Source organism: Numenius arquata, chromosome 10 (genome assembly GCF_964106895.1).
Source record: "Numenius arquata chromosome 10, bNumArq3.hap1.1, whole genome shotgun sequence".
Classification (NCBI taxonomy): Eukaryota; Metazoa; Chordata; class Aves; order Charadriiformes; family Scolopacidae; genus Numenius; species Numenius arquata.
In genome coordinates this window covers 39,781,561-39,806,967 of record NC_133585.1, presented here as the reverse complement: position 1 = coordinate 39,806,967, position 25,407 = coordinate 39,781,561, and the positions used below count along the sequence as shown (strand labels likewise).

Genomic DNA, 25,407 nt, shown 5'->3' with positions numbered 1-25,407 from the left:
TATCATGCGCTATCACTTAAAATATTAGATAAAGTACTTATGAGTAAATGAAACCCCCCCACAAATACAAGTTGTAAACACCATGCACAAGCTCACACGGCAGATGTAGCCGGTAATATTGAAGCATCCACTCCAGTTCCCATACTATAACGATCAGTCTTTCAGACAAATTTAGGAGTAACTCTCCGCATTAAGTGGTTTGCTTGTCTGTTGTGACCTTTTGGGACATTGAGTATCTTAATCGGATAAAGTCAAGTAGATGTAGTCACGCCAATATTTTATCTGGGTTTTCTGGTCTTTAGTGGACTTCAGCGATAAAGATTAGACTAGTGTTCAAACACAGGCTGTTTGTTGCCTATGAGTTTTAAACTTGGGGAGCTGAAAAAGTAGTAACAGGAAAATAAAAGCTCTATGTTTAACAGATGCAAGGGGCATAAAGGAATGAAATATACAAGCACAATACACACCGTCAGCACTTTCATGCTTGAGAAACGTCTGCATGCATTATTTTTTCAGAGTCAATCCTTTTCTCATATGAAATAACCACAAGTAGCTAAGACTAGATAAATGACATGTCAATTCCTTAAGTCAACACTGTAAACAGTGAAATTTTTGTTGAAGAGTGAATTCTTTCCAGGAAATCTAGGAACATGTGTTATATGTAAATGATGGTATTTCCTGGCCCTTTTCAAGTCCATGCATGAAAAAAACAAAACAAAACATGTTTTAGGAATCAGCTGCCAAATGCAAACATCACAATACACAAGAAAAAGAAAAGAGCGTGAAGAAAACGTATGAAAATCAAAAGACCTCTTTGTCACTTGAAATGTTAAATTATTTTTTTTTTTAAACTGCTCAGTGATGTTATGGAAGAAAACCAAAGTCCTGTGCAAAAGACACATCACAACACGGTGTATAAGCATGCTGAGAAACAGCAGATGGGATAAACTGAAACGATATCTTTATTGAAGGTGACAACTACACATGAAACTCGTCAGTATAGTCTCACCACACTCCACAACCAGCATTCTCTGCTTTTACTCAAACCGCAGCATTTTTGGCTGAAAGGAGAGAGCCCCCCAGTCTCCGAGCCTGGTGGCACAGGGGTTCTGAACTCTGCCCATTGCTACCAAGTCCTCCAAGAGCTTCAGCAGCTCAGCACTCAGCAGGCAGACACAGACGAAGACAGGCTCAAGAGACACCAGGCATAACTAAGGCAGGAATGAGATTTTCCTTGATACATTCCTAGAAGGGCCCTATGTTTGCCGCGGAACAGTGGATGAAATGTGTGGTGTGGAAAAAGCAAGATGGAGTTGATTCTTTCTGAATACCTTATTTCCATCAGGGTTGTGGATTACTGTAGTTTGGGGCTCCTGAGCGAGAACAAAATAAAGAGAGAAAGAGTTCCCATTGGTAAATACATTCTCGTTAGTGTGAGGGAGTGCAAGAAGAGCCAGTTCACAAATGCTGAACACTGACAAGAGCTAAAACAAACGTTAACTGTTGCCAGAGGGTGAAACTGGATGTCTCTAATACAGATTTCCTCAACGGCAAGCCAGCAAAAAAAGGCCATCTCACCTAATGCAGCAGCATGCAGAGACCTTATTCATGACCGATGTAGACAGGGCTTTGAAGCTCCAGGGACCTGCAGAGGCTCTCTTTTGCACAAGGGCATAAATCACCTCTTTTCTTCAAGCATCTTTGCTTGTATTAAGTAATCAAGTGAAAATACAGATGAATTGATACGGATTAAGGACGAGTTAACTACCTCTAAACAGTACCCTGTTTTGGAAAACGTAGATTACTACCAATTGCTGCCCCGGCAGAGCAGCATAAAAGTAAGAGAGAGATATCTTTGTGTCTTTAATTTCTCCAGGTTCTTTTCCTTTAAAAAACAAGATTAAATCACCTTTGAAATGGCAGTTAGCCAGCATACTTACAGCACGGACTATTGTGCATGGCTACGTCTGGGAACAGACTGCCACATACTCATGCATGGAACCTGTTAACTGGTCCTTAGAAATCACTTAGCAATGTACGCTTCAGGGCCAGCGGCACGGAACGATTCAAGAGGAATTATCCACATTTTCAAAGCTATATATGCAGGCATACGGGAAATAATACCTCACAAAATCAGGTACTCATGCACTCTCATTTATATTTGTGAGCCCCCGATATCCATGTATGCCTAAGAAATAGGAGCTGCTAATAAAAGCAAGACTGCAACAGAAACTATGATTAGTAATATGTTCCTAACAGAGCTTATTAATGTCTCCTGCAGATTTAAATGTGAGAGCAACAAGCAAAAATGTTTAGCACTAGATGCCTCTTGATCCCAGTGAAGACTTGCAAAGGCCTGCTGAGTTTTAGGAAATATGGAGTGAAAATCTGAATAAGGTCTATTTTATGGTAGCCTAGCAATAATCCTGTTAGCTCTCCTTGATATCAATACTTATACAAAGACAAAGCAGAGAAAATAATAAAGCTTTTTTTTTTTTTTTGTTAACAAATGGTTAGCCTTAAAAAGATGGAAACAGTCATCAGGCAAAGAGCTAAGGGCAACATAAAGCGCATTCTACTCACTTTCTGGCACAGCATGCAAAAAATTCCACTACAGTTACAAACACTATGACTCTATCGCATCCAGCTTCCATGTAACATTTTCTATTAATAAACGCGCTCTAATGGACTTCCTCACAGGAAAAAAAAAAAAAAAAAGCATAATTCAAACAAAAAGATTTTTCCAAAACCTGTTTTTTAGAAAGCAAACAGTAAATGCATGAAAAGGCAAAAAAGGAAGGAAGAACAAACAGAAGACAGTCAAAAACTTCAAAGATAGCATGAGAAGGAAGATTCCAGGTATACCAGCGCCGGGGTAGGAATATTTTCCTTGGGGCTGGTTACCACGTTCGTTTTGTTGTTTATCTGTAGGTATGCAGAAAATAGAAACAGACAGGCCTTAGAACTCGTGGTAGGCACCGTATCTATATCTCTCTGTATAGAACATCTATATACAGATATAGATATCTATATATAGATATAGATATGGAAATAAAGAATCACAGAAAGATGAACTTATGAACTTGAAAGAACAGTAACACTAGATCTGATAGCCAGCTGCAACTCCTCCAAACACACTAGCTACAGGTTTTCAGATGCGCTATATGAAGGTCTAGATAACATATAGATGACTTCAGCTGTGACACTCAGAGGAACAGAGAGCCTTTAAGTAGAGCTAATCACATATAAGAAGAGTAAAGAATTAATACGGGTTGGGAATAAAGTCCTAAATAGCCATTGCGATTTCTTGACATGCAACAGTATTAAATAATTGCACCTACTTGTTCTTTATTTCTAATTACCAATCACTACCATAAATAATATCTGATTATTCATAGCTCTCCAGAAATCTATAGATTTGTTGTTTCTGCTGGGAACAGATTTGAATAAATATACCCAATTCCAGATCTGAATAAAGAGACTGGTGCCCCTTTAGTTTTTTTGGTGTTATTTTAGACAAAAATAATTGGCAGCTGTGATTTTTGCAGTCTCAAGAACTCTGCAATAACTGTCTATCAGCCTTTCAATTTTGGAACTATAACCCAAAGGTGTAAGGTTTCACACGATAGTATCTTGCTCCACAAATCAGTACATATCTGTTTACTTTACATGTAGGTCATCATGTTAATTCTTAAGCTTAGCACAGTACTACACTTTTCCAAGACTTTTGGCTTTGACTTATATAAAATTTTAATTCAAATTAAAATGTTTAGCAGTAAGTTTAAAGGTATCTGATTCTTTAAATCCATTTTTAAAATTCAGCTTTCATAAATACCGTGGTACAAAAAGAACAGAAATACTAAAAAATAGTGTACCGAGCCACTTTTTACATGCACTAAGAAGCAAGATTAAAGTATTGTAAAACTAGTTTGGTATAGATAGTTTTTTTCTTTAAAAATAATTAGGAAAAAAATACTATGTACATTTGGGTCACATCTAATTTTAACAAGAGCAGCCCAAAGCGGCATGCAGAACTGGGTGTATAGATATATATTGTCTGGACTTTGATTAAAAAAAAAACAAGTTCTACTGAACGTTCTAGTCATGGTACTACATAATAAATGTGCAAAAAACAGGAAAAAAGTCCAAAATTGTTTAGTTAATGGATTTTTGTAAAAATGTAATTAACGTCTTCATTTAAAGAAATAAACTCTAGCAATTTTTGGGTCAAAATTTGGTATTTCTTCTTTTAGAAGAAAAGCCTTTCTAAACTAATTAGAAAATGGCAATATGCTAAGTAACATAAATGAAAAGGCATAAAGAAAGAGGAAGTCCTAGAATAGTGGACTAAACTGAGCTATATATGAAATATCTGACTTCTGATTTTAACTTCTCGATGACTGTAGTCTCAGATAAAGTATTTACTCAGCATCCCAGCCACGCAGGCTAATGCTGAAGTGTTGTCTGCACCAAGGGGTTTGTTAAATTGGAGCCTTTGGAAGTTGGTACCACTGGGGAAACTCACCAAATTTCATCTCCTCAGCAATTTTTGATAATTATTTTACTTTGGTACAGGTGGGGCAGCTGATTTGTGGACTGCAGGAGATAAGCCAGCAGTTGAACTGAGTCTTAACTAATGTCTAGATTACGGAAATATCAATAGGATTTGCATTAATTAAATACAGATTCGAATTTCCTTATCTTAACCAGCATTTAACTGGCTTTGAAGAATATAAAGTAGTCTTGTTAGTTAATGTCAGGGAACATTATTTCGACACTAAATGTTATTTAGTAATATTTGTTATAGGAACCATTTTCCCACACAGAATAAAATTATTTTGCTTTAAAATCAATGTTCACAGTGCTCAACAGCAGGAGGATGAGGAACAGTGGGTTTTTTTAACAATGGTCTTTCTACAGAAATTGCCTTTAAGAGTAAATATGAGTCATTATTGAGTTTCAAGTGTTTAGTTTATGCACCTACTTGGCCTACTTATTGTCAAATAAATGTTTTTTATCTATTCACAACTACAGCCATAAGTTGCAGGGGTATTCGAATTCAAGACAGGGAAAGAATACATTTTTGTGCATAAAGTCATTCATGGAGAGACATAAATTAGCAAGTATTTTATATATCAACTAGCTGGCTTTGATATTTATGGGACTACGCAATGGGCAAAACCTGAGCTCCTTGCTCAGGAAAAGACTAAAAAAAACCAAACCAACCACTTCAGTAAATGAAAGTTCTACAGGAGAACTGTGGAATAGTGAGAACACATACAATACTGCTTGACGGCATACTAAATCTTCCAAAACAAGAGAAAAATCACATACCAAGTTGTGTAACTACAAGTTCATATTTTTATGACTGTGTAGTCATCAAGAGACTACAAACAAAAAGGCCCGAACAAAAGACAAATAGACATAAAGCAAAATCATGAGGAAAGAAATGAAGATTTCACTAGATTTCATACAGTCATATTCAGTAGTAGCTTAATAGGAAAAATAAAGTGATGTGCCAAATGAATGCTTGTTGTTGAATACATAATGAAAACGGATTAAATCAATTTTCAATTCCAATTTTGCCTGAGTAAGGAGAGCAGGCTTGGGTCCATACTCCCTTGGTGAAAGTCCTATAAAAATAAACAATATCCATTACAGCTACTGCTGAAAACTGCAGGAAATATATTCAAAACTTCTTAGTAACATATCAAGAATACAGCATTCATTAGTAAAGGCAGAAAGAGATAATATAATTCAAAGTACACTAATTTCTTCTGTGTAAACAGAACTTGGTAAAACCCTTTGAAACCTAGACAGAAACCAGTACTAAGCCTGTGCACTTTCTCTCTCTCGTAGAACGCATACATGTGCTTTTATTAATATATGAACACACATGGTGTATATTTTGCATATATTTTTAACAGCAAAGGGAAGTGATTCCAAAAGGAGTAAAACATTTTCATATGAAACAGTTATTCTGAAGTTGAATTGTGCTTAAGTGGTGACCTTCTATTTGTTGTGAAGAAGGAAAACTTCTACATTAATGCCTCGCTTGTCAAAAGCCACTCTCTTGGGTCTGACAGTAATGCAGGACAGACACACACAAACGCTCCAAGCAGCTGGACATGACAGCAGAATCACTATTTGTCTTTTTTCAGTAGATTATAAAAATATTTTAAGAAAAAAAACCTATATCTTGGGTCTTAACCTTTCCCATGGTACTTCTGTAACAAAAAGTTAAAGCACACTTCATGTTTGGGATACTAGACATGTCCTCACCGTACCTTTCCGGTGACCCTCATTTGGACACTGTTTCTGCTGAGATCCTCTGTCACCGAAATTTTATGTTCACCCAAAGAACAGACTATTTATCTACATGTCTGCTCAGACATGACCAGCAATTTTTGCTTTTCAAGGAGGGCTGTATTTCCCAGCAAAAGGTGGTGAAAGGAAGGTGACATCTGCCTTCTCTCTACCAGCAGAAGGTGGCTGGGACATCACAGCTCATCCCCACAAACATCTCAAAAGTCAGATTCAAACCCATAATAAACAGGAATAGAGTAAGTTGCTGTGTGGTATCACAGAGGCCAACTGAATGCAAGACTGTAGAGTAGGTTGAGGAGAAAGAAATGTTATTGAGACTGATTGTCAGTTGGGACACCTTGTGACAAAGCCCTGAGCTGTGAAGGAAGTTAGCTGGGAAACTGTAGTATGGAAAGGCTGTGAAATTGGTTTTCTTAACTCCTGAGCATTTAGCATGGCATCTTGGTCACAGTGACTCAAGTAAAGCGATACTATTTCACTGTGCAATGTGGTTTGTGTTACATTTTATGATATTAGTACTATTAGCTTTTAAAATAAGGAGGTTTTAAAAATTAATAGAAGGCTATTATAAGATAACTATTTTGTTACTATTTTTATTTACTAAGGACAGCTGCATTGGCCAATGTTACATCTACTTTTTTGTTTTCATGTGTCCCCAGGTAAAAAAAAAAAAAAAAAGAAAAAACTTGCTTGAAGGAACTGCAGAACAATTCACTGTGGATGGCATATAGCAACTGCAGGCTTATAATTCACAAGGTTGTACTTTAAAGTCTTGCAGCTTCTCACAGTATGTTACCAAACCTAAATGCAACTGCTTGATTTCTAAGTGTGAACGTTTCACAGGAGGAAAATAATCTGTCGATAAAGATCCTCACCATCATCTGAACACTCGAACTGGACTTCCTTTTCTGAATTGACCAGTCAGAGAGAAAGGAAAAGAAGAAAATGTGACTGGTTGGATTTGAAGTATCAATGCATGGAGTACAGTATATTTCTGTTTTGGCTTTTAATTTTTTATTCATTTTTTTTTTAAGAAAAAAGCAGCTTAAGCTGTAGAAGGGCTGGAAAAATGCTATGGAGTATATAGTATCTCAATAACAGAAATGACAAAAATAAGACTTCCCCAAAAGTAAATTTACTCCCTTTGCTCCACATGACCATGCAGACAAACAGCAGACACATAAAATGTGCTGAACACCAAGGTACCAAATGCCAACAAGTGTAATTTAGGCAAAATTTTGGCAACAATTTTTTCCAATATTATAATCAAAATTGAGATATAATAAATACCATTGTAGACCTGTAGGAGGAATGATATTTAAAAAGGAAAAGCTGGTCAGATAGAGTACATAAAATTTATATATTCCACAATGAAACATGTTAAGGGTTTTCCGCTGGAATGACAGAATAGTACTGAATGTGTGCTTCTCCATTTAACTAGGGTATCTACTACTTGGCAGTGAGAAGCATCGAAACCATAGTGTACTCGCTTCATTTTAAGTCAGTCTCGTAAATTTTTTTTGATAGGAAAAGCCTGCATATGTGGGAGAACAGGAACAAATATACTATGAATCTGGAATTTCAGTATACAATGTTTTGTTAAAGTAAAAAGTTAAGATCAAATAGAAAATTAAAATTCAGGCCAAAGACACATTTCTGAGTAAACACATAGAGCACAGAAGACTATCTTTTGAATCATATAACGAAAGCTTGAGGCACTTATTTTAGTCTTCAGGAGTCCTCCGAGAAAAGAAATAAAATATTTTTCATTGCTGAGTGACATTTTTTTTTTTCTGGCTGTTTTTCAAGGTATTTATCCAGAACGGTCATTTGTGAAGCATCTCTCCTCCTGCAGGATCTGGTGACATGAGAATAGGAGCTCTCAATCACGTCTGAAAGCTGCCAAAATGTTCCCTTCTTAGCAAGGTCTGTCAGTCAGGATGAGCTGATTTGTTGACACAGTAAAAACCCCGCAAGTTCTGCCAAATATAGCAAGTACATCTGGCAGAAGACACCTCATGTGGAGCCAAGCCTACCAGTAAACTTTTGGTCTTCCATGAAATCTAATGAAAAGTCAAGGGGAAAAATGGAGGCAACAAAGCTGCAGATAAACATTGATGCCTAAAAAGCTAACATGCCCACCACCAAACCATTACTTATATTTACAAACTAATTAATAACATTGAGTCATTAATTACACAATCATTCTTCATTAAAATAGCAAGAAAAGCATTTTCTCCAGTAGTTTTCTATCTTCCACTTATAAAAGACTTGTTCTTCAAATATTGCTTTTATTTCATTTTTTAAGCTTCACCTACTGACTTTAATCAATTCAAATATATGGTAAGAAGCACTTATTAACAAATTCTATAAAGGAAAGCAGTAACAACAATCAACTCTAAAAACCGGCAGAAGTTACAGATAGGTAGTGACTAATAAAATATATTTTAAAGCGCATGTTTAACCTACCTTAACTCCATCTGGCTTTTTCAGCAAACTCTTGGCTGCTGCAAAACGAGACAAAGAATTTCAGTGTCAGGTGGTTAACACTGAGGTCAACCAGCTGTGCAGAAAACTACCCCCCCGCCATTGCCTCCCAGCTGTAGATACGTTCTCAGCTTTTATTTCCTCCTTTTGTTGCTCTGAGTATAGGGAGCAAAGTATTTAAGAAACTGCAAATACTGAAGATTATCACACATCTCTTTTTCCATTGATTAAAGCTGTAGGTTAGCTGTACTTATACAAGGAGAGACCTCCTTGGATGGCACAGAGGAAATGGAAGCAGGGTGAGTGTAAAAGAAGCAGCTTTGGATATGTTCTTTTTTTCAACTGTGATGTGTTTGCAATTGTTGATGGGGACAGTGTGACACGACTATGAAAAAGTACTGTGCTTGATGGCAGGGACTTCGACCAGGCATCTGTAGAGCCCACTGGCATCTTAATGATGTTATTAATATGACAGTGACATAAAAGTCACCAATATCAGATCAATAAGATACCTAAAGAGCATTGCGGGGTAATATCTATTCCACCTAATGAAAAGTAAACTGTGTTTTAAAAAAGCACCTCTGAGCAATGTTTCTTTGAGGATTTCCCACTATGACAGCATCCGTCACCGTGTGTGAAAGGGCAGGAAAGTTGCAAATAAGAAAGGAAGGACAATCTGCCAGCCACGTGATTTGGAGAAGTGCTTCCCAGGAGTTAATAACAACAACTGGTAGGCTTTGCTTCAACTTCTGAAGTTAGGCTTTGAATTCCACCACTTAAAAGTAGCACCAAGAATGGGGCCAAATCATTCCAAATTACTAAATTTGGAGGGCTAACGTGCAAACAAGCACACAGCTCTGTCCCTGAAAACATTTACAGCAGAAATACATGCTGGACGACCTACAAAATTCAAATAAACTATTCATTAAAGCGTAAATGCTTTATGACTCACTGCCAAAGACTTGAAGAATAATAAATTACAAAACAAGCCTGGCGTTTTTGTTTTTATTGTTGTTTACGACCTGATCTTCCTATCAGAAAGTGCTCCCATCATTACTGGCATCCTTCTCTTTAAAACAAAAAAACTCAAACCCAAACCACTGGACCTTGAAAACCTAAGGCTGCTCAAACTAGATGAGGATATTGGAGCTACTGAGTATGTGGTTTAAACTTGGAAGTCAATTTTTATATTTTTGGCTTATTCTCTGGCTACATCTGCATTAAGTGGTCATTTAGCTCTGGTTCAGAGTACAGAAATAACTAATGTCCATTATTGTGTTGTTCACAACAACAAAAAAAAAGGAAAGTGAAGTCAGGTTAATGTTTATAATTTCATTATAATATCAGCCCTCCAAAGCAGTTTATTAATTATGGACATCAGCCAACACTACCATTAAAACTCTCACATGGTTCATAACTCACAACTAAAATGAACAAAAATAAATTTGCCCGTATTATGCAAGAGGACCACTGCATGTTTTTATTTACAGAAACATGTAAATTAATATTGAAAATAAATTGGTTTACATATATTTTTGAGATGGAATGTAACCTGCTGCAATGTGTGCTTACAGGATCTGATGCAACACAGCTTTAGATTTCACACTACCACAAATATTGCGGGCGCTCCCATTAACTTCAGAAACTCATTTAGGGAAAGCGAAGGGCAACGGCTGTGTCTAAAACCTAAGGCCAAAAAACCCAGAAGTTCATTGCTTCGGCCTGTTTTATACCGTTGAACCTTATAAAAATGTGGGAAAACATAAATTAGTTCTTATAGGCTGCTGTTCATAATAAACCAGGTCCTTTTGCTAAATTTATGCATGAAACTTCTGAGTTCTTTTAATGGTTAACAAACATTACATGTTATATGTAAACAATTAAATGAAAGACAGTAAAATGAGGACACCAAAAGCGATAATTACAAGTATTGTGTTTATGGCACTGCCAGCGTGTCCTTCAAAGTGTGCCTAGTATGGATTATTATGCAGTATTTTATGTTATAGGACATATTCCATACTCAACTGCCTTTGCCGGTTTTAGCCTGGGATGTATTTTTAGTAATATTTTGATGCATCTTTCTTTAAGCACAGATACTGCATACAAATCAAATATTTGAAGAATTTGCAGTAGCAAAGCAATTAGCATATTCTAAATTAAGCCCACAATGAAAGATTTCTTGCAACTACAAGCAATAGCTATAAATAAAACCTAAGGCAGCGCTAATAGGCCAGAAAGCAGACTAGAAAGAAATGGTGTTGTGACAACATGTAGAAATTAAAGTGATTTAGGACAAACAGCAATTTTGATTTAGAAGAGAAAAAAGATGTTCCTTTCACGTGCTGAGGGTCTTACCTCACAAGAAATATACATTCCACATAAAAGGAAGAAAGAAAAAGGAAAATAAAACACTTTTATAACCACGTCATTATGGACAAATGACCTTCAAAAGCATGCTTTGCAATGAAATACAACGAATAAACAACTTGACAAAATAAAATGTCTCCAAGGAAAAATATGGGTCATTATGGTGTAAAACAGAGATGATAGGTGAAAAAAATTCAAAACAAAGCCAAAACCCCTGTCTGCTTTTCATGCCGAAATACTATTTTAAAATTACTTCAGCTTTTTTCGGTTCATGAAAGCTGAAACTGACCCTTACATATATAGACAGTGACAGTTATGAAAAGTGATGAGAAATGATGTATTTGTTTGATACTTACTAGTAATTCATTTTTACAAGATATGCAGCTTACAGCATTCCTACCTTTAAAATGAATTGGCAGATACTGGCAATTCATTATGCATTAAACCAATTTATCAATTTTCTGTAATTTACAGAAATTGAGTCTTCTGTGTTATAGGTATGTATTAAATATAGGAATTTAACTAAAAAAGAAATTGTATTTCAAGTACTATGCAAATTGAACAAGTTGTTCTTGCATTCATGATTATGTAATTTATTTTGGATGATTCAGTGCTTATTATTATTCAAAACATGCCCAAAGCACTATCATGGTTTTGTCTGTAAATTAATTTACGTTACACTCCAACAGTTACGTCACAGAGTAGGAGGACATATAAAATTACTGATTTTTAGATTTTTAGATTTGGCCTTCTTTTTCACTATTAATTGAAATCTCAAATGGCAAAAAATTCAGCACAGTGTCAAAGTTTTGGCAATACTACTGTTGAGGGCAATTCTACCTCTACTAACAGCAAACTTATTTTAGTTTTTGCTATTAAAATCGGTTTAGTATAAGGATTTAAATCTCCAGGGATATCACTATAAAATTATTTCATAAAGAGGAAACATCTCTTGTTACATCAAGCTAGGCATTAGAAGAGAAGGAAAAGAAGGACTCATTTTACAATGTTTCTTACTCCTTAGCAAAGCAATAAAGAATGAATGTGCTTTTTTTTTTTTTTTTTTTTTAATACAAGATGCAACAGAATCCTGGAATGAGACTTCAGGTACGTAAAACTAAGTTGTTTGGTGATACTTATGCACGCGGAGTTATATGCATTATTTTAAATTTTCCTCCAGGAAAACAGTGGCTGTCTTTTGACAGATAACACTAAAAAAGTCAAGAGAAGGAACTCACATTCTACTGAAAAATTAGACTGTCATCTACAAGAGATTCTATTTGGCCCAAACGTTTAAATTCTGTTGTTTGCTTCTGCAAAGGAAACAACTTAAGATATATCATATTTAGATGCTCCTGAACGACAAAGATCTTTCTGTACTAATAAATCCTAATTAGATCTTAGTCATCACAGACATCAAAACATAAATACCATATTACCCTGGAGCTCAATGAACATACCTGAGAAATTTCTGGTAGCCAGCATAGTTGTCAAAATGGCCCCCTGTGTACACATACATTTTCTCAAATTAGCATCACACTTGTGTAAAATTCTGAATGTGAACATGACACAACAAAAAGGAAAACACATACGTAAATTACATCAATTACTAAATTAATCCTGAAAGAATGGATTGTCTGTGCATTACTTATCACACGTGATGCCATGAGTGCATAAAATGTAATTTAATCTTAATTACACATCTATCATCAATCCTGATAATCTCAAATATTTACCAATTGTGAGTACATAGTGTGCAAACCATGAGTACTCCCAGGCAGAATACTTCTCAGCAAAATACACAGCTGCATATGAAACAAACTTTTCTAATGTGCTTAGATTCTTTTTTAGGTAGGAAAAGGAATTTATTTGTAATGTGCGAATTACAAAAATTCACATCTGCAAAGTTATCCTGTCTTGTCAGGAGAAAAGATAATCTAAAAGAAAAACCTTAAGGATTTTCCTTCAACAAAATATTTTTAATGTGTATAAATGAAGATGATTGTTGTTATTTTTAATCCAAGCAAACTAGGCTACATTCTATTCGCATTCACATGAAAAGATTAACATCCTCATGCTCAAAAGCTGATCATCTATCTAATACTTCATTTAAGCATAACATTCAAGAAAAAATTTGCTTAGGGACCATTTGTTTTACAGATGGAACACAAGCCAACATACTTTCATCTTTCTAAAATTAACTACTAGATCTTGCAGAAGTTTTGGTTCTCACCTTTAATTTTCTCCTTGCATTGAATTTCTTCAAGCAATCTACAGTCTCTTGTCTGTGCATCATAGAGGCAACAGTAGAACGTTGCTAAGAGAAGAAGGAAGGAATAATTTTAACACACCCAGGCAGACATCTAGCGTTTTATTTACTCTACAACATACATATTGCAACCCACATGATCCAAAACTTAGGCCTTTAATTTCTACCCTGACTGTCCCTTTGGGCAGGTTTCTACACATCTGGGAAACTTCCAAATCAACAAAACTAAGGTTGCATTTTACTCAGCCTTTCTCATGTGCAAAGACCGCTTGAAAGAAACAGGGACTAAGAAAAGCACAAAGTCTAAGAACTTGGGTCACGCAGTATAATAATCAAAGTGGTGTACTGAATTATGATTTCGGAAAATGCTTTTTAAAACAAGAAGGAAACTTTTCTTCACCATTAGTGGTATTAGGTGATATTAGGTGAGGTACAGCAGCAGGAAATATTTCAGAGAAAATTCAGCAGTACCTGCATTTTCCCTGTAAATCAACTTAATTTGCATCACAATTTTAAAGGCAAGATAATGCAGCCTACTGGAGTGAATAAAGAGTTGGGAACCAGCTATATGTGTCTCACTATGACTTTCAAAGTATCAGCCCAGTCTACCTGCAAAGTCAAAGTGTAAAATGGACTGAGAACTGTAAAGTAGTCCTGGATCCAGTAAGAGAGAGGCAGCCTCTGCCACCTGCAAATTGGCTTTTAGAAGTCCCTTAATTTCCTGCTCTTACGCTTCATGCTTATCATAATGGCTATAGGGAAATGAAGATGTAAAGCATTATCTAACTGAAAATAACTCTTGTACATTTTTTTTTCTCTCATAATTTAAAATACTGATCTTATTTTGGAATTTCTGCACCACAAAGTCAAGGCAAAGGAGTTCATTTGTGCAAAAATCATATCCCAGCCTGAGACCTCAATATACGACACTATTGACTACATCTGTACAATACAATTTTATACTCCCCTAATTACATAGCTGCATGAGTAAGGACAAAAATTGTTCTCTAAACACTTTCACTAAGGTGAATTAAACCATAAGCTGATTTGTCCGCCAAATTATCCTGTTAAATCTGTGGAAATTACTTACACAGATCCATGGATGCTTTAGTGCTTCTGATGCTGTGATACGTTTTGCTGGGTTGATGGTAAGCATTTTATTGATGAGGTCTTTTGCTTCAGGAGTCACCGTATCCCATTCTGGTGAGGGAAACTTAAAGAAAAAAAAAATACACGTGTATATTATCTTGTACAATCCTTACACAATTTTACCAAAGGATTTTTATTGATACTATTTCTGCAATCTTAATTGCTAGTGCAACTAAGCAGTTTTAAGGGGAAACTTGAAGTTTGCCACAGTTAGGAAAGTTTGAATTAGTCAGTTTTATAGGTAATGTTTTTCTCCTTTACTATTTTGACCTTTTATTTATTTGGTTCAAATGCACAGCATTTCTATATTTACAATAACATGATGCCAACTGAAATTCATAGCACAAAATAACAACGGCAGACAGAATAACAAATTCCAGTTATGACAGGTGTATTGCCATACAGCACTTAATACAGTCCCAGTTTCTCTTTTAATAAAGACAAAAACTTTAAGCATTATTATTCAAACTCCTTGTTTGCTTTCTTTCAATGTAAATTTTAATGCTAACTGTATAGTTATGGTACATAAAGTCAACTAGTTATGAATTAACACCTCCCTGCTCAGTAAAATATTTATACATGCACTCAAAAGCGTCTGCTCAAATGCAAATGGAACGAAAAACACTTGTCTTAAACTATGATTACTTGTTCACTAGGAAGATAACTTGACAGACCGTAAGTTTATTTTCACTAAAAAGGCCACAGCATAACAACTCCCTTTTCAGTCATCATCCTTCAGGACTGGATTCAAGTAAAAACTTAAAAATTAAAAGGTTCTATGTTTTCTTCTGCATCATTCACAAATTACCTAAATCAGACAACCAACAGCCTTCTGTCTGTTTAATATAATATGAATGGGTGACATTATAAAATTCACAATGTCACCAAATCATCAGTTTCTTACTTGCTAACAGTTCTAATAAAAGTAGTTAATGAAACTATTCCTTTTGAACATCTCCACAGCTTCTGTTGGAATACACGTAGTTAATGAAACTCTTCCTTTTGAAAAGCTCTACAGCAGCTTGTGTTTCCCAAAGTGGGCAATACAACAGCATCAAGAGGTGTATTTAGGAAGCTTCAGACTTCTTGAAAGCAATTCAGAATAACTGATTGGTTGAAGTGATAAACAAGAAGGAAAAACACAGGCACCCGGGAGTTCACACAGGTCTGAACAGGCTTGTCAGGCTAACATAAGCTTGCATGATTTATTCAAGGACCAGACAATGAAAGCTTGGAGCCATAGGGAAATTAGATTTAAATTAGCATAGGATGCTCCCATTCCAATAAGGCTGATGTTACTAAAACAATAATTATTATACTGATTATATTCTGATATTATTATTCTGATAACCAATACAGAAAAAAAAAATAGGAAATAATTCTAATTTCACTTTTAACTCTAGAAAATTCCTAGAGGTACAATTATAAATAATTGAATATACAGAGTATGGTACATACATCATAAGCACCAGCCTTGATCTGCTGGTAGAGCCTGTGCTGGTCTTCATCCCAGAACGGAGGATATCCCACCAGGAGGATATACAGAATGACACCTGCAGAAAATTCACAGTAGCATTGAGTGATTTTAAGAAACAAACCTCAGAAATTAATTTTATACCTGACAACCTTGTAAAATAAATGGTTCACTAGTATTACTCCAGCTACTGAAAAACACTAACTATTCATAATGGAGAAGATAGTAAACATAGGGTTCACAAGATAACCTCCTATGCAGAGGGAGGCAATTCATTATTGTGGACAATAATGAATATCTGACACAACATCAGATCAGGAATACTGAAAATGTCGAGCTAGCTGGAGAACTAATTTTCAATGATCATGGATGTTCTAAGAAAATGCATTTTTTACCTCTGGTTTTATTATGGCTTGTATTGGTGTCTGCAAGATTGTGTTTTAACTCAACGCTCATCCAAAGAAAATTTGGGCAACCCAATTTGTCTGTACAAATATACGGTCAATAGGAAATTAAAAAGTCCATCTGTAGTCTTGTAGAGATGATTATGACTAAAGAAAACTGCTTTCACAAATATAGCCAAATAAGCATGGATAGAAGTAAAATAAGGAAACCACCAATTGCTCTCACCTAGGTAGCTCCCACTTGCCACTACCTTAAAATACACTGTTTCAAGAACTGGATGATAAAGTAATTGCTCTGTACTCCAGTTCACAAAACAGTCAGTTTCACAGTTTAAAACTGCAGTTCTAGTGTATTGGTCAGACCAGATTTCAGGCTGCCTGAGAACCAAAAGTAAGCCCTAGGTCACAGTATGAATTGTTACGTTTTCAACTAGCTATTTGTAAAAGTGTGTTGTGTAGACATGGCTAAGAATAACGTGGTAACACAACTTCACAAATATTAATAATAATAATAATAAAATGAAGCTGGTAGAATAACAAATGATCAGATGACCTTTTCTAAAAATTAATATTGAATTTTACCAAATATATATTATCTGATGCAGAATGTAATGTATTCTGGATATCTGCTCTCTCCTTCAAAATACTTTACGGTGGACTGACACTGTCTTTCAGAATAATTTCTTACCGCATGCCCACATATCCACAGGTTTTCCATACGGATCTTTTCGTAACACCTCTGGAGAAAGGTATCCTGGAGTCCCAGCAAAGCCTGTCAAAAGGCAAAGCAACTGGTCTCAAAAGCTGTACGTGCTCCACAAAAATCAAGTAACTCTCATCTCAGCCCACAAGACGTTATTTCCCAAGCCACTGACCACTAAATCGCTTCATGTTGAACTTTTCTTTTTATGGTGAAATCACCTAGAACTAACAGTAACGGGAAAGCTTATGCAGACTTGGCACATCCCTTTCTGCCACCACGTCTGGAAGAATCGAGAGGACAGCACAAAGCCGCTGGTTACCCATCTACACCAGCGCTCCAGATTCACAAGTGGGGTCAGGGATCTGGTGACGGTGAAACAGGGGAAGGTTTCCAGAAAGACTGCAAGATACCCGATGAAATTTCTTTCCTGACTTCTGCATTACTGTAAGCTGTAGCGAAACAGCAGTAGTGAGGGCAACTACATTTGGCTCAGAGTCAAGGTTAAAAAGGTTGGAAGAGTAGGGGGAGCATGGGAAACATTAACTGAGTGATCACGCTTCAAGATACTAATTGAAAGGCAGAAAATGCACATGATGCATGCCAAAGGCTGTTACTGGGGCTTTTTTTTAATCATTACCCTAATTTAGGCTATTTTAAAATAGTCCCACACTATAAAAATGAAGACTGTAAACGTGACTTGCATGGGATTTCTGGGAGTCCATCAGCTGTCAGCTGTGAGGACAGTTACCATGCACAGAGTACTTCCACTCACATTTACGGGGAGCTAATTAACAAAACACAGGGGCAGCTAACCTACAGTATCCTAACTATAAGGAGCATTTAAGGACCCCTATTCAGTCTTACAGGAGGGTAGATGTCTGAGTGAACAACATGTAGGGTTAGATTTAAGAAAAGCTTACGTATGGAGAGATCACTCATTTAGAAGAAAAAATAGTAAAAACACTGCTCAAATTTCTTCACATAGAAGAGGAAACTCAATTCAGCCAATGCCAGGTGATGGCAAAGTAAGCATTCAGAGATGTTCAGGATTAGCCTTCACTAGAGCACGACTGGCTAGTACTTAATATGAAGACCACCAGCTTAGGGCTCAGCCTTTGTACAGCCTTTGCTGTTTGTATTTTGCACAATCTTTCCACTGCAAAACTCATTTCCGTGAAGTCATTCCGCTTCTGGAAACCTCCTTTCAAAAAGCATCTCTTAAGTAACCTAGCCTTTAAAATTTGTATGTTCTTCATTCTTTATTCATTACCAGAAGTGCTGCTTTCTCTTAAGAGAAATGCAAAATGTAGGTATAAACGTAGACTTTCTTAGGACCCTGTAAATGATAAAAACTTAATGACCAATAACATTCTGTACCATTTCAGTTAGTACGGCTGTTCTTTCAAGCATCTTCGCCTAAAATACATGCTTGGGAATTCTCGAAAGGTGAGAATTGGGTGGCTTTCAGGAAGGACCACATGTCATTTCTGAAATACCACACTGGATTCCACAGAACTCATGAGAGACGGTGATAATGTATAAAGTGTACAGCTACAGAAAAAGGAAGCTTTTGCCCCACAGCTGGCGATCACTTTAGGGTGGGAGGAGGAAATGAAGGAACACATTCTGTATACTCTGCTGAGAATATAGCTAAAATATTTTCATGAAAAATAAGCTTGTTTTTTGCAGTCTCCTGATACGAGAGCTATGAATTGTTAAAAAGTACTATCATACAGGAAACACATCTTAAGCTCCTTTGAGAAGCTGAAAAAAAATATTTTTTAAGTAGCTTTAAATAGAGTGGTTTCGTATCTCTTCTTGGCTGTAGTGCTCTGTATTAATATTTTTATTCATTTTAAAGGGAAAGTAAAGTTGCCTCAACTTTCAAACTTACCATAGCTCCACATACATTACTATGAATCACTTGCAAAAAAACTTTGAAGCAAAAGTAAGTATAGTACTTAGCTAACTTTATCTCTTGATGAAGATACAGAATGGATCTAAACAGAAATAATTGGTATGGTTTTAGTACATATTCTGAAGTTGTTTAAAGAAGCAAACACAGAAGAGTACACAGTCGTGACTTCAGTGAAAAAGAGAAAAACGTACCGAAATAGTTAACTGTTATCTATCAGGTAATTCTCTAATCGGTTGGAGGGATCTCAATATGAGCCTGGACTTTTCAGAAAACTATTGCTAACAGGAGTAATTACTTTAGCTAAAACAACTCACAAAGCTGGAAACTGTTTGTGACTGTGCACTGTCTAGAAAAGACAGCATCACCTTGTACTCGTATGATGTAAATAAGTATCCAGAGGCCCAAGACAAATCTTAACTTTGAACTCAACTTTGTTGTGTTCAGTGGTGCCTGGATGCAGGAGATGGTGTGTTACTCAGCCTAGATAGCCTACAGACTCAAAACCCTCTTATGCAAAGATTACATACATACATACTTAACTTCATAAATGGTGAGCATGTTTTTTGAGTCAAACCTGGATTGAAGGTTAACTATAATCACACAACTTAAACTTAAATTAACAGTGAGAGATGCATCTTAAACACACAGCAGAAGAGATTACTGCTCTAAGATCTGCCCTGTGCTTTCACCACCTCCCCGCTGGCCTTACAGCCTCTCAGCACCACTCATGCAAGGATTCAAAAATAAAATGACAGAATAAACCATGTTAAAAAGTGTAAATTGTGTATTTTTGCTAACACACCTACCTTCAACTCAAGAATGAAAATTCAAAGGAACAGTTTGGTGAGAAGATAGGGAGAAGGTGGCAACAAGGGGCACGAGCAAGCAGCTGAGAGTAAGGGCAGGGCAGCCTTCTCTTCCTGCATGGCTGGATCCAAAAGACTACCTGTACATTTACAATTTAATGCAACGAGCAAACTCATTCAGAAGCTACTCAAATGACTTTGGTGGTGTGTATTTTAGTCCTAGTTGAAGGGCTGGACTTAAGATGAGGTGCAACTAGGGCTAAATCTAGCTACCAGTGAGTTAACTGCTGTCCTTCCACTGACTTCAACCAGGGGCAGTGACTCACCTGCCACTTTCCCAGTACATTAAACACCTGCCAGCAGGGTGGGGTGCTTCAACTGAACCCTCCAACGCTTTCTACAAACAGGCAAGGAACAGGTTTGTTTTACAAAACCACAAACCAGGAAAGTATTCCGTTGCATCCAACCACACAGAGCTCTAGCCAGTTCCCCTGCTGAGGCGTAGCCATGGGTTTAAGCAGAAAAGGCACCATCACACCAGAGGACTACACCCAAAAAAAAGAAAAAAAGAAAAGAAAAACATACTGATGCAGAGCTATAATTAGAATCAGAGCACGCCATGAGTCACTAAGTGCTGCAGAATCCAGTGAAAAGCAGAAAAATCACCTGGAATGAAGCAAGAAAAAGTTCAAAATGTCGAGCAGATGAGCTGATGTTTTGCCTTGTTAAAGCAGGCGTAAGAAGATGAAGGCAGGCACTCAGATGATTATGGAAAGGTTTTGCAGAGGAAGTTCCAGAAAAGGTACAGAACCCACTAGTCTTATTGAGTATCACACATTTTAAAAAAAGAGCCATATTAGACTACTTTCTTTCTGTTACCTTGCTGCCACTTCCTCTTCCTTACATATATATTTTGAAGATGTTCTGCTCAATTTTCTTTCTACCAAGTTCAGCATGGCAGTCCTCATGATGCTAGAAGTCTAAACCAAGCACTTCACAAGAACCAGATGACCAAAAAATAAAGCGCAAGATTTTACACGGAACTGCAACCTCCTGTGCATCCATACAGATGTATTATCTAGAGAAAATATCCCTGAAGTCAAGTTCATTCTGCTGATTTTTTTTCTTGAGATGCTTCCTGTTTACCTGATGTTCTTGTCATTATAACATACCACTTATGTTTTGCCTTATGCCCATTCCACTCCTTTTGTACTGGTCTACTTGTTAATGTGCAAGAGCAATCTCCTCTGTCTTTTGTGGATTACTGAAATCCATTTATATAAAGGCCGGGATTTAAAACAACAGGCTAGCTTATAAAGCTACCAACATATGTCCAATGGTACTGACTGTGCATCCCCACGTAGTTATATCCTAGATTTCAAACACTCAAATCTCTCAACCCACTGCCTGCACAAAATCCTTTGTGCTTTTATCCTAAGCTTTGACAGCAAGCTCACAATCACTTTGTTCAATTTTAAACTGCACTTTCTAGCTGCTGTAAGAGAGAATAGGTAGCTGCTATAAATATTTTATTCTGTATTTTTTCCTCCTGGCATTTACAATAAATTTTGTCCTGTGTATCACATCTATTCCAAGAGGGGGGTATGCAAGATAGATGCATAATGTTTGTACATGTCCCATTATTTAAAATGACCAGTATTAAATCTTTTTCACCATTTTCCTTTGGGCATCTGTCAATGTAACAAACAATCTGCAATTAGCATTTTTTTTTTTTTTAAATTAAGAAAAAAGAGGAATACTTCAGTGGAACTAGAGAGAAGTGCACAATATTTAACACACTACCCCCCATTCTCTTCTCACAACCTTAAGTGAAGCATCATACAGGATGCTAAGATACATTCCAGGTATCAATCCTGGTTTGCACCACCAATTGCCACTACCAAGAGCTCGCTTTCCAATGTTTCATGAGGTCTGAAGCACAGAACTTGCTTTCTTCTTGTGGTCACATATCCACGCACGGAGTTTTCTTCCACACTCCCATACATCTTTGTCACCTTCACCATCAAGCAAGCATAGTCTTGATCCCTTCCAGATGAAGATAGTGTTTTCAAAATCACTGAAGCGGCTGAGAAACTCCAGTCCCTCCCTCAGAAGATGTTTGTAAGCTGTGGATAGACAACCCTTCCCACACTATTGTGCAAGGTTCCAGATGCTTTTAACCACCCTTTACTTTCCTGGGTTTATGCTCTCCAGGATCGACTATGTCAGCTGCTTAATAAATTAACAGATGTACATTTTTAATAAGCCAGCTGATTTTGACCTCACTGGGACAAAGAACTGTTTTATGAACAGTTTTACTTGCAGGTTGAAGGGGCAGTCAGCCCTAGGACAGCAATATAAAGAGCTGGGATAGATAACTTGTACTGTCACAAGAAGATCTGGATGTGGATGATTGTCTACAGCCTCAGGCACTCAAGCCCCATTTTTTTTCGTTGAAGTCACATTCCAAAGTGCTTCATTAAATTTTCAGGTATTTCCAGCTGACAGACAACTGTTCAGACAAAACGTTTTGATGACTGGACAGACAGACTCAGCAGTATTATTATTAATTAAAGTATTATTAATCCTATAGTCTTACTCCTCAGTCACCTGAGCACAAACCACCCGTCTCCCTCCCAGGCTCTACACCCATATTTCCTTCCGCTAGATACACAGGGGACAGTGGGAAAGATGGGGCTTGCGTGCACCCATGTCAAACTTACAGGCTGACAAAGCTAGGGGAAGCCAGGAATCAGGAAACTGAAGTTTCAGGGTCAAGAAATGTCAACAGCACTGCAAAAGGGACATTTGTAAAGCTACCTTTACTAGAAGCATGAATTTAAAAATCCTCTCCCTCCATCACACCCTGTACCAGTGCTGCTGTGCTGGCAAAATCCCCAGTATTAGCACAGCTGTGCCAATAGAAGACACTTTTGCCAATTTATTTTATGTCATTTGGTAAAGTGATTTACCTTTGCAAGCGAAGAGGCGGCTATGAGGCAGAGCCACTTCTTGTCTAAGGGAGCTCTGAGATTTGGAAGTGTAGCCACAGGCCACTTTTGAAGTCTTGGGGGATTATTTTTTTTTTTTTTGGTGTTTAAACAAATAAGGTCTGCTGCCAAGCTCTGTTTAATTTGGTGAGAATTACAGATAACATTCTTCCTGGAGAAAAAAGTCTGAAGTGTAGTCAGCTGTGGAGACTGAACTATGAACAAAATGCCCCTTAAAGCTACACATCCAATAGTCACACAGCTGCATGTTTTACCCTAGGGTGAGAGCTGGGCGGTTTGGGAGGCTTAACGGCTATGCTGAATAAACGGTGAGAAAAAAATCCAAATATTTACTTACCAAACCAAGCCTGTTGTTCTCCTTGGACTTCTATAGCCAATCCAAAGTCCGCCAGTTTTACTGCTGCTCCCTTGGATTTGCTAGCTAAAAGTAAGTTCTCAGGCTTTATTCAGAGAGAGAAAAAAATCGAGATGAAAAGATAAGTAAATATATTTCAGAGAGGTTTTCACTTTTTTTAGTTATGGTAGTCTGGAAAAGAACAAATACTTTGAGAAGTGAAAAAGAGAAAAAAACCCATGCGTTTTCTCCATGAAATTGCAAAAAATGAATTTTTCATTCCTACTTGGAAAGAAGGACCAGGCCTGTAAACAGCCTTCATGATCTCCTGACAGCAAGACTAAGGACAGCGTGCAGATCTACTAGATCATATGGAACTGTGACACCTCTTTGTGTGATAGGACAATTCAGAGACTCCCAAGAGCTCGCTACCGGAAAAATGCTGCAGAAAACCTCCCAAAGACACATATTCTTTGATTTCTAGTCTAACCTATGCAGTTTGCAGGATTAGGCAGCTGTAACTGTCAAACATAAATATGTTTTGCATGACAGCTTAACAATAACAGACATATTATTATATTTGTATTTAGAGGGCAGGTGTATTTACATTGCAAATCTTTCAGCATGCCCACGTTTGTGCCTGCAGAGAACCGATTACAAAAAGCAATGTAAGTTTGCAGAAGTTCCCACTTTGGCTTTTTTTTTTTTAGGGTACGTTGGTCACATCTGAAATCAAATGCTACAACACACTCACACAATTGAAAGTAAAGGATTTGAACTAATAATGGTTTCCATTCTACTTCTCATAATGTATCCTCTTAACTTCATTTAGCAAATACATCGAATGCAAATTGTCCAATGGCAACTTTATTCTATGAATCTTAACTTTTTCTTTAAATACAACTTACAAAATACTGTAGAATTCAACAGATTATTTTAGAGAACTGTGACCTCTAAAGTATTTTCTTGCCATTTCTTTCTTCTCTACCTCCATTATTTTTAAAAAAGGTTTTGTTCTACATTTACATAATAACAAAACCTCACTTCTGAGGGTATTGCTGTGACTCTTCCAGAAGCAATTTTTGGAGTGATCTATGCCAAGGGAATTTGCTATTTCCAGTCTGGCATTGTGAACCCAACCCTGCAAACTCTTAAATGCCTATCTCCTTTTAAGCCCAGCAGCAATCATATAGGTTTCCAAGGGACTATTTATGTGATTACAGTTAATCCCATGCAGGTACTGAGCTTGGAAACAATTAAGATCATAAGCTTCTTTCAGCAAAGGCTATCTTTAATACATCTGTCAACTATCCAGCAAAATATGCTTGAGCCTAATTAAGACCTCCACCACTGTGACATTTCTATTAATTAACAACACAATGGGCTCTGACAAACTCTTTAGTCTAAAGGTGTTTTTTCTTCCCTCTCACCAAACTGTAAAGGAACATTTTTTCAGCAGTTTACAAACCCCATTCTCTCACTCATCCCTTTGTTGCTATGTCGTAGAAACGACAGTATTAAAAACCTTTAATCAGTAGTTACTTGATGAATCTTCTATTTCCACGTTTTTAAAAACTGATATTGTATAAGATTGATTGTAGAAGAAAACATAATCTTTATATTCACTTAAAGTATCAGTAACCACTTCATATCAAACACTAACTGAATAACTGAAGACTCTTCTCCAGGTTCACCAACACTGATTTAAGCAATGTCACAATGCTTATCAATTTCACTACACTAATTTCAACATACAGTCACATAGTTCTTGAAGGTTTCCTATCAGAGTGAGAGAAGTTTACAGTAATTACTTCCTGGAATTCAGTTCTTACATAAACCTCTTAAAGCAATGGATGATCCCATTTGGTTGTGACCTTCAGCAAGCCAGAAGCAGTGAAATGCCTCACCCTCTTGGTGGAAACACAAGCTCTAACCTACTAAGTGCATACCATTTCACAACACGTGATTCCATTCAAAATAGTAGGTTTGTGGTTTCTGCTGCTGGGTTTTTTGGCTGGTTTTTTTTTCCCTTTGGGTTTTTTTTTTTTTTTTAAATTCCATTACTCGTCTTTACTCCGCCAATCAAAGTGCTCTGCAGAAATATCGTTGTATAGGTGAATATGTTTCAACAGAAGCTGAAGTAGATTTCCTGATTTAC

At 36.7% G+C, this 25,407-nt stretch overlaps 1 protein-coding gene across 12 annotated transcripts in view; it reads right to left on the bottom strand.

Moving 5' to 3' along the window:
- Positions 1 to 25,407, bottom strand: part of CAMK2D (calcium/calmodulin dependent protein kinase II delta) — a 160,575-nt gene that overhangs the window by 26,746 nt on the left and 108,422 nt on the right. For 3 of the 12 annotated variants that reach the window (XM_074154316.1, XM_074154319.1, XM_074154320.1), the window contains exons 7-15: positions 23,253 to 23,355; positions 17,166 to 17,249; positions 16,058 to 16,152; positions 14,541 to 14,663; positions 13,415 to 13,498; positions 12,642 to 12,684; positions 8,797 to 8,831; positions 2,866 to 2,925; positions 1,332 to 1,373 (exon numbers count right to left, since the gene is read on the bottom strand). In XM_074154316.1, the coding sequence (XP_074010417.1) occupies positions 1,332 to 1,373; positions 2,866 to 2,925; positions 8,797 to 8,831; positions 12,642 to 12,684; positions 13,415 to 13,498; positions 14,541 to 14,663; positions 16,058 to 16,152; positions 17,166 to 17,249; positions 23,253 to 23,355 (669 nt within the window). Of the gene's footprint in view, positions 1 to 1,331; positions 1,374 to 2,865; positions 2,926 to 3,725; positions 3,732 to 5,605; positions 5,621 to 7,202; positions 7,236 to 8,796; positions 8,835 to 12,641; positions 12,685 to 13,414; positions 13,499 to 14,540; positions 14,664 to 16,057; positions 16,153 to 17,165; positions 17,250 to 23,252; positions 23,356 to 25,407 lie in introns of all 12 variants that reach the window. The other 9 variants (XM_074154317.1, XM_074154329.1, XM_074154321.1 and 6 more) reach the window with 9 other exon arrangements.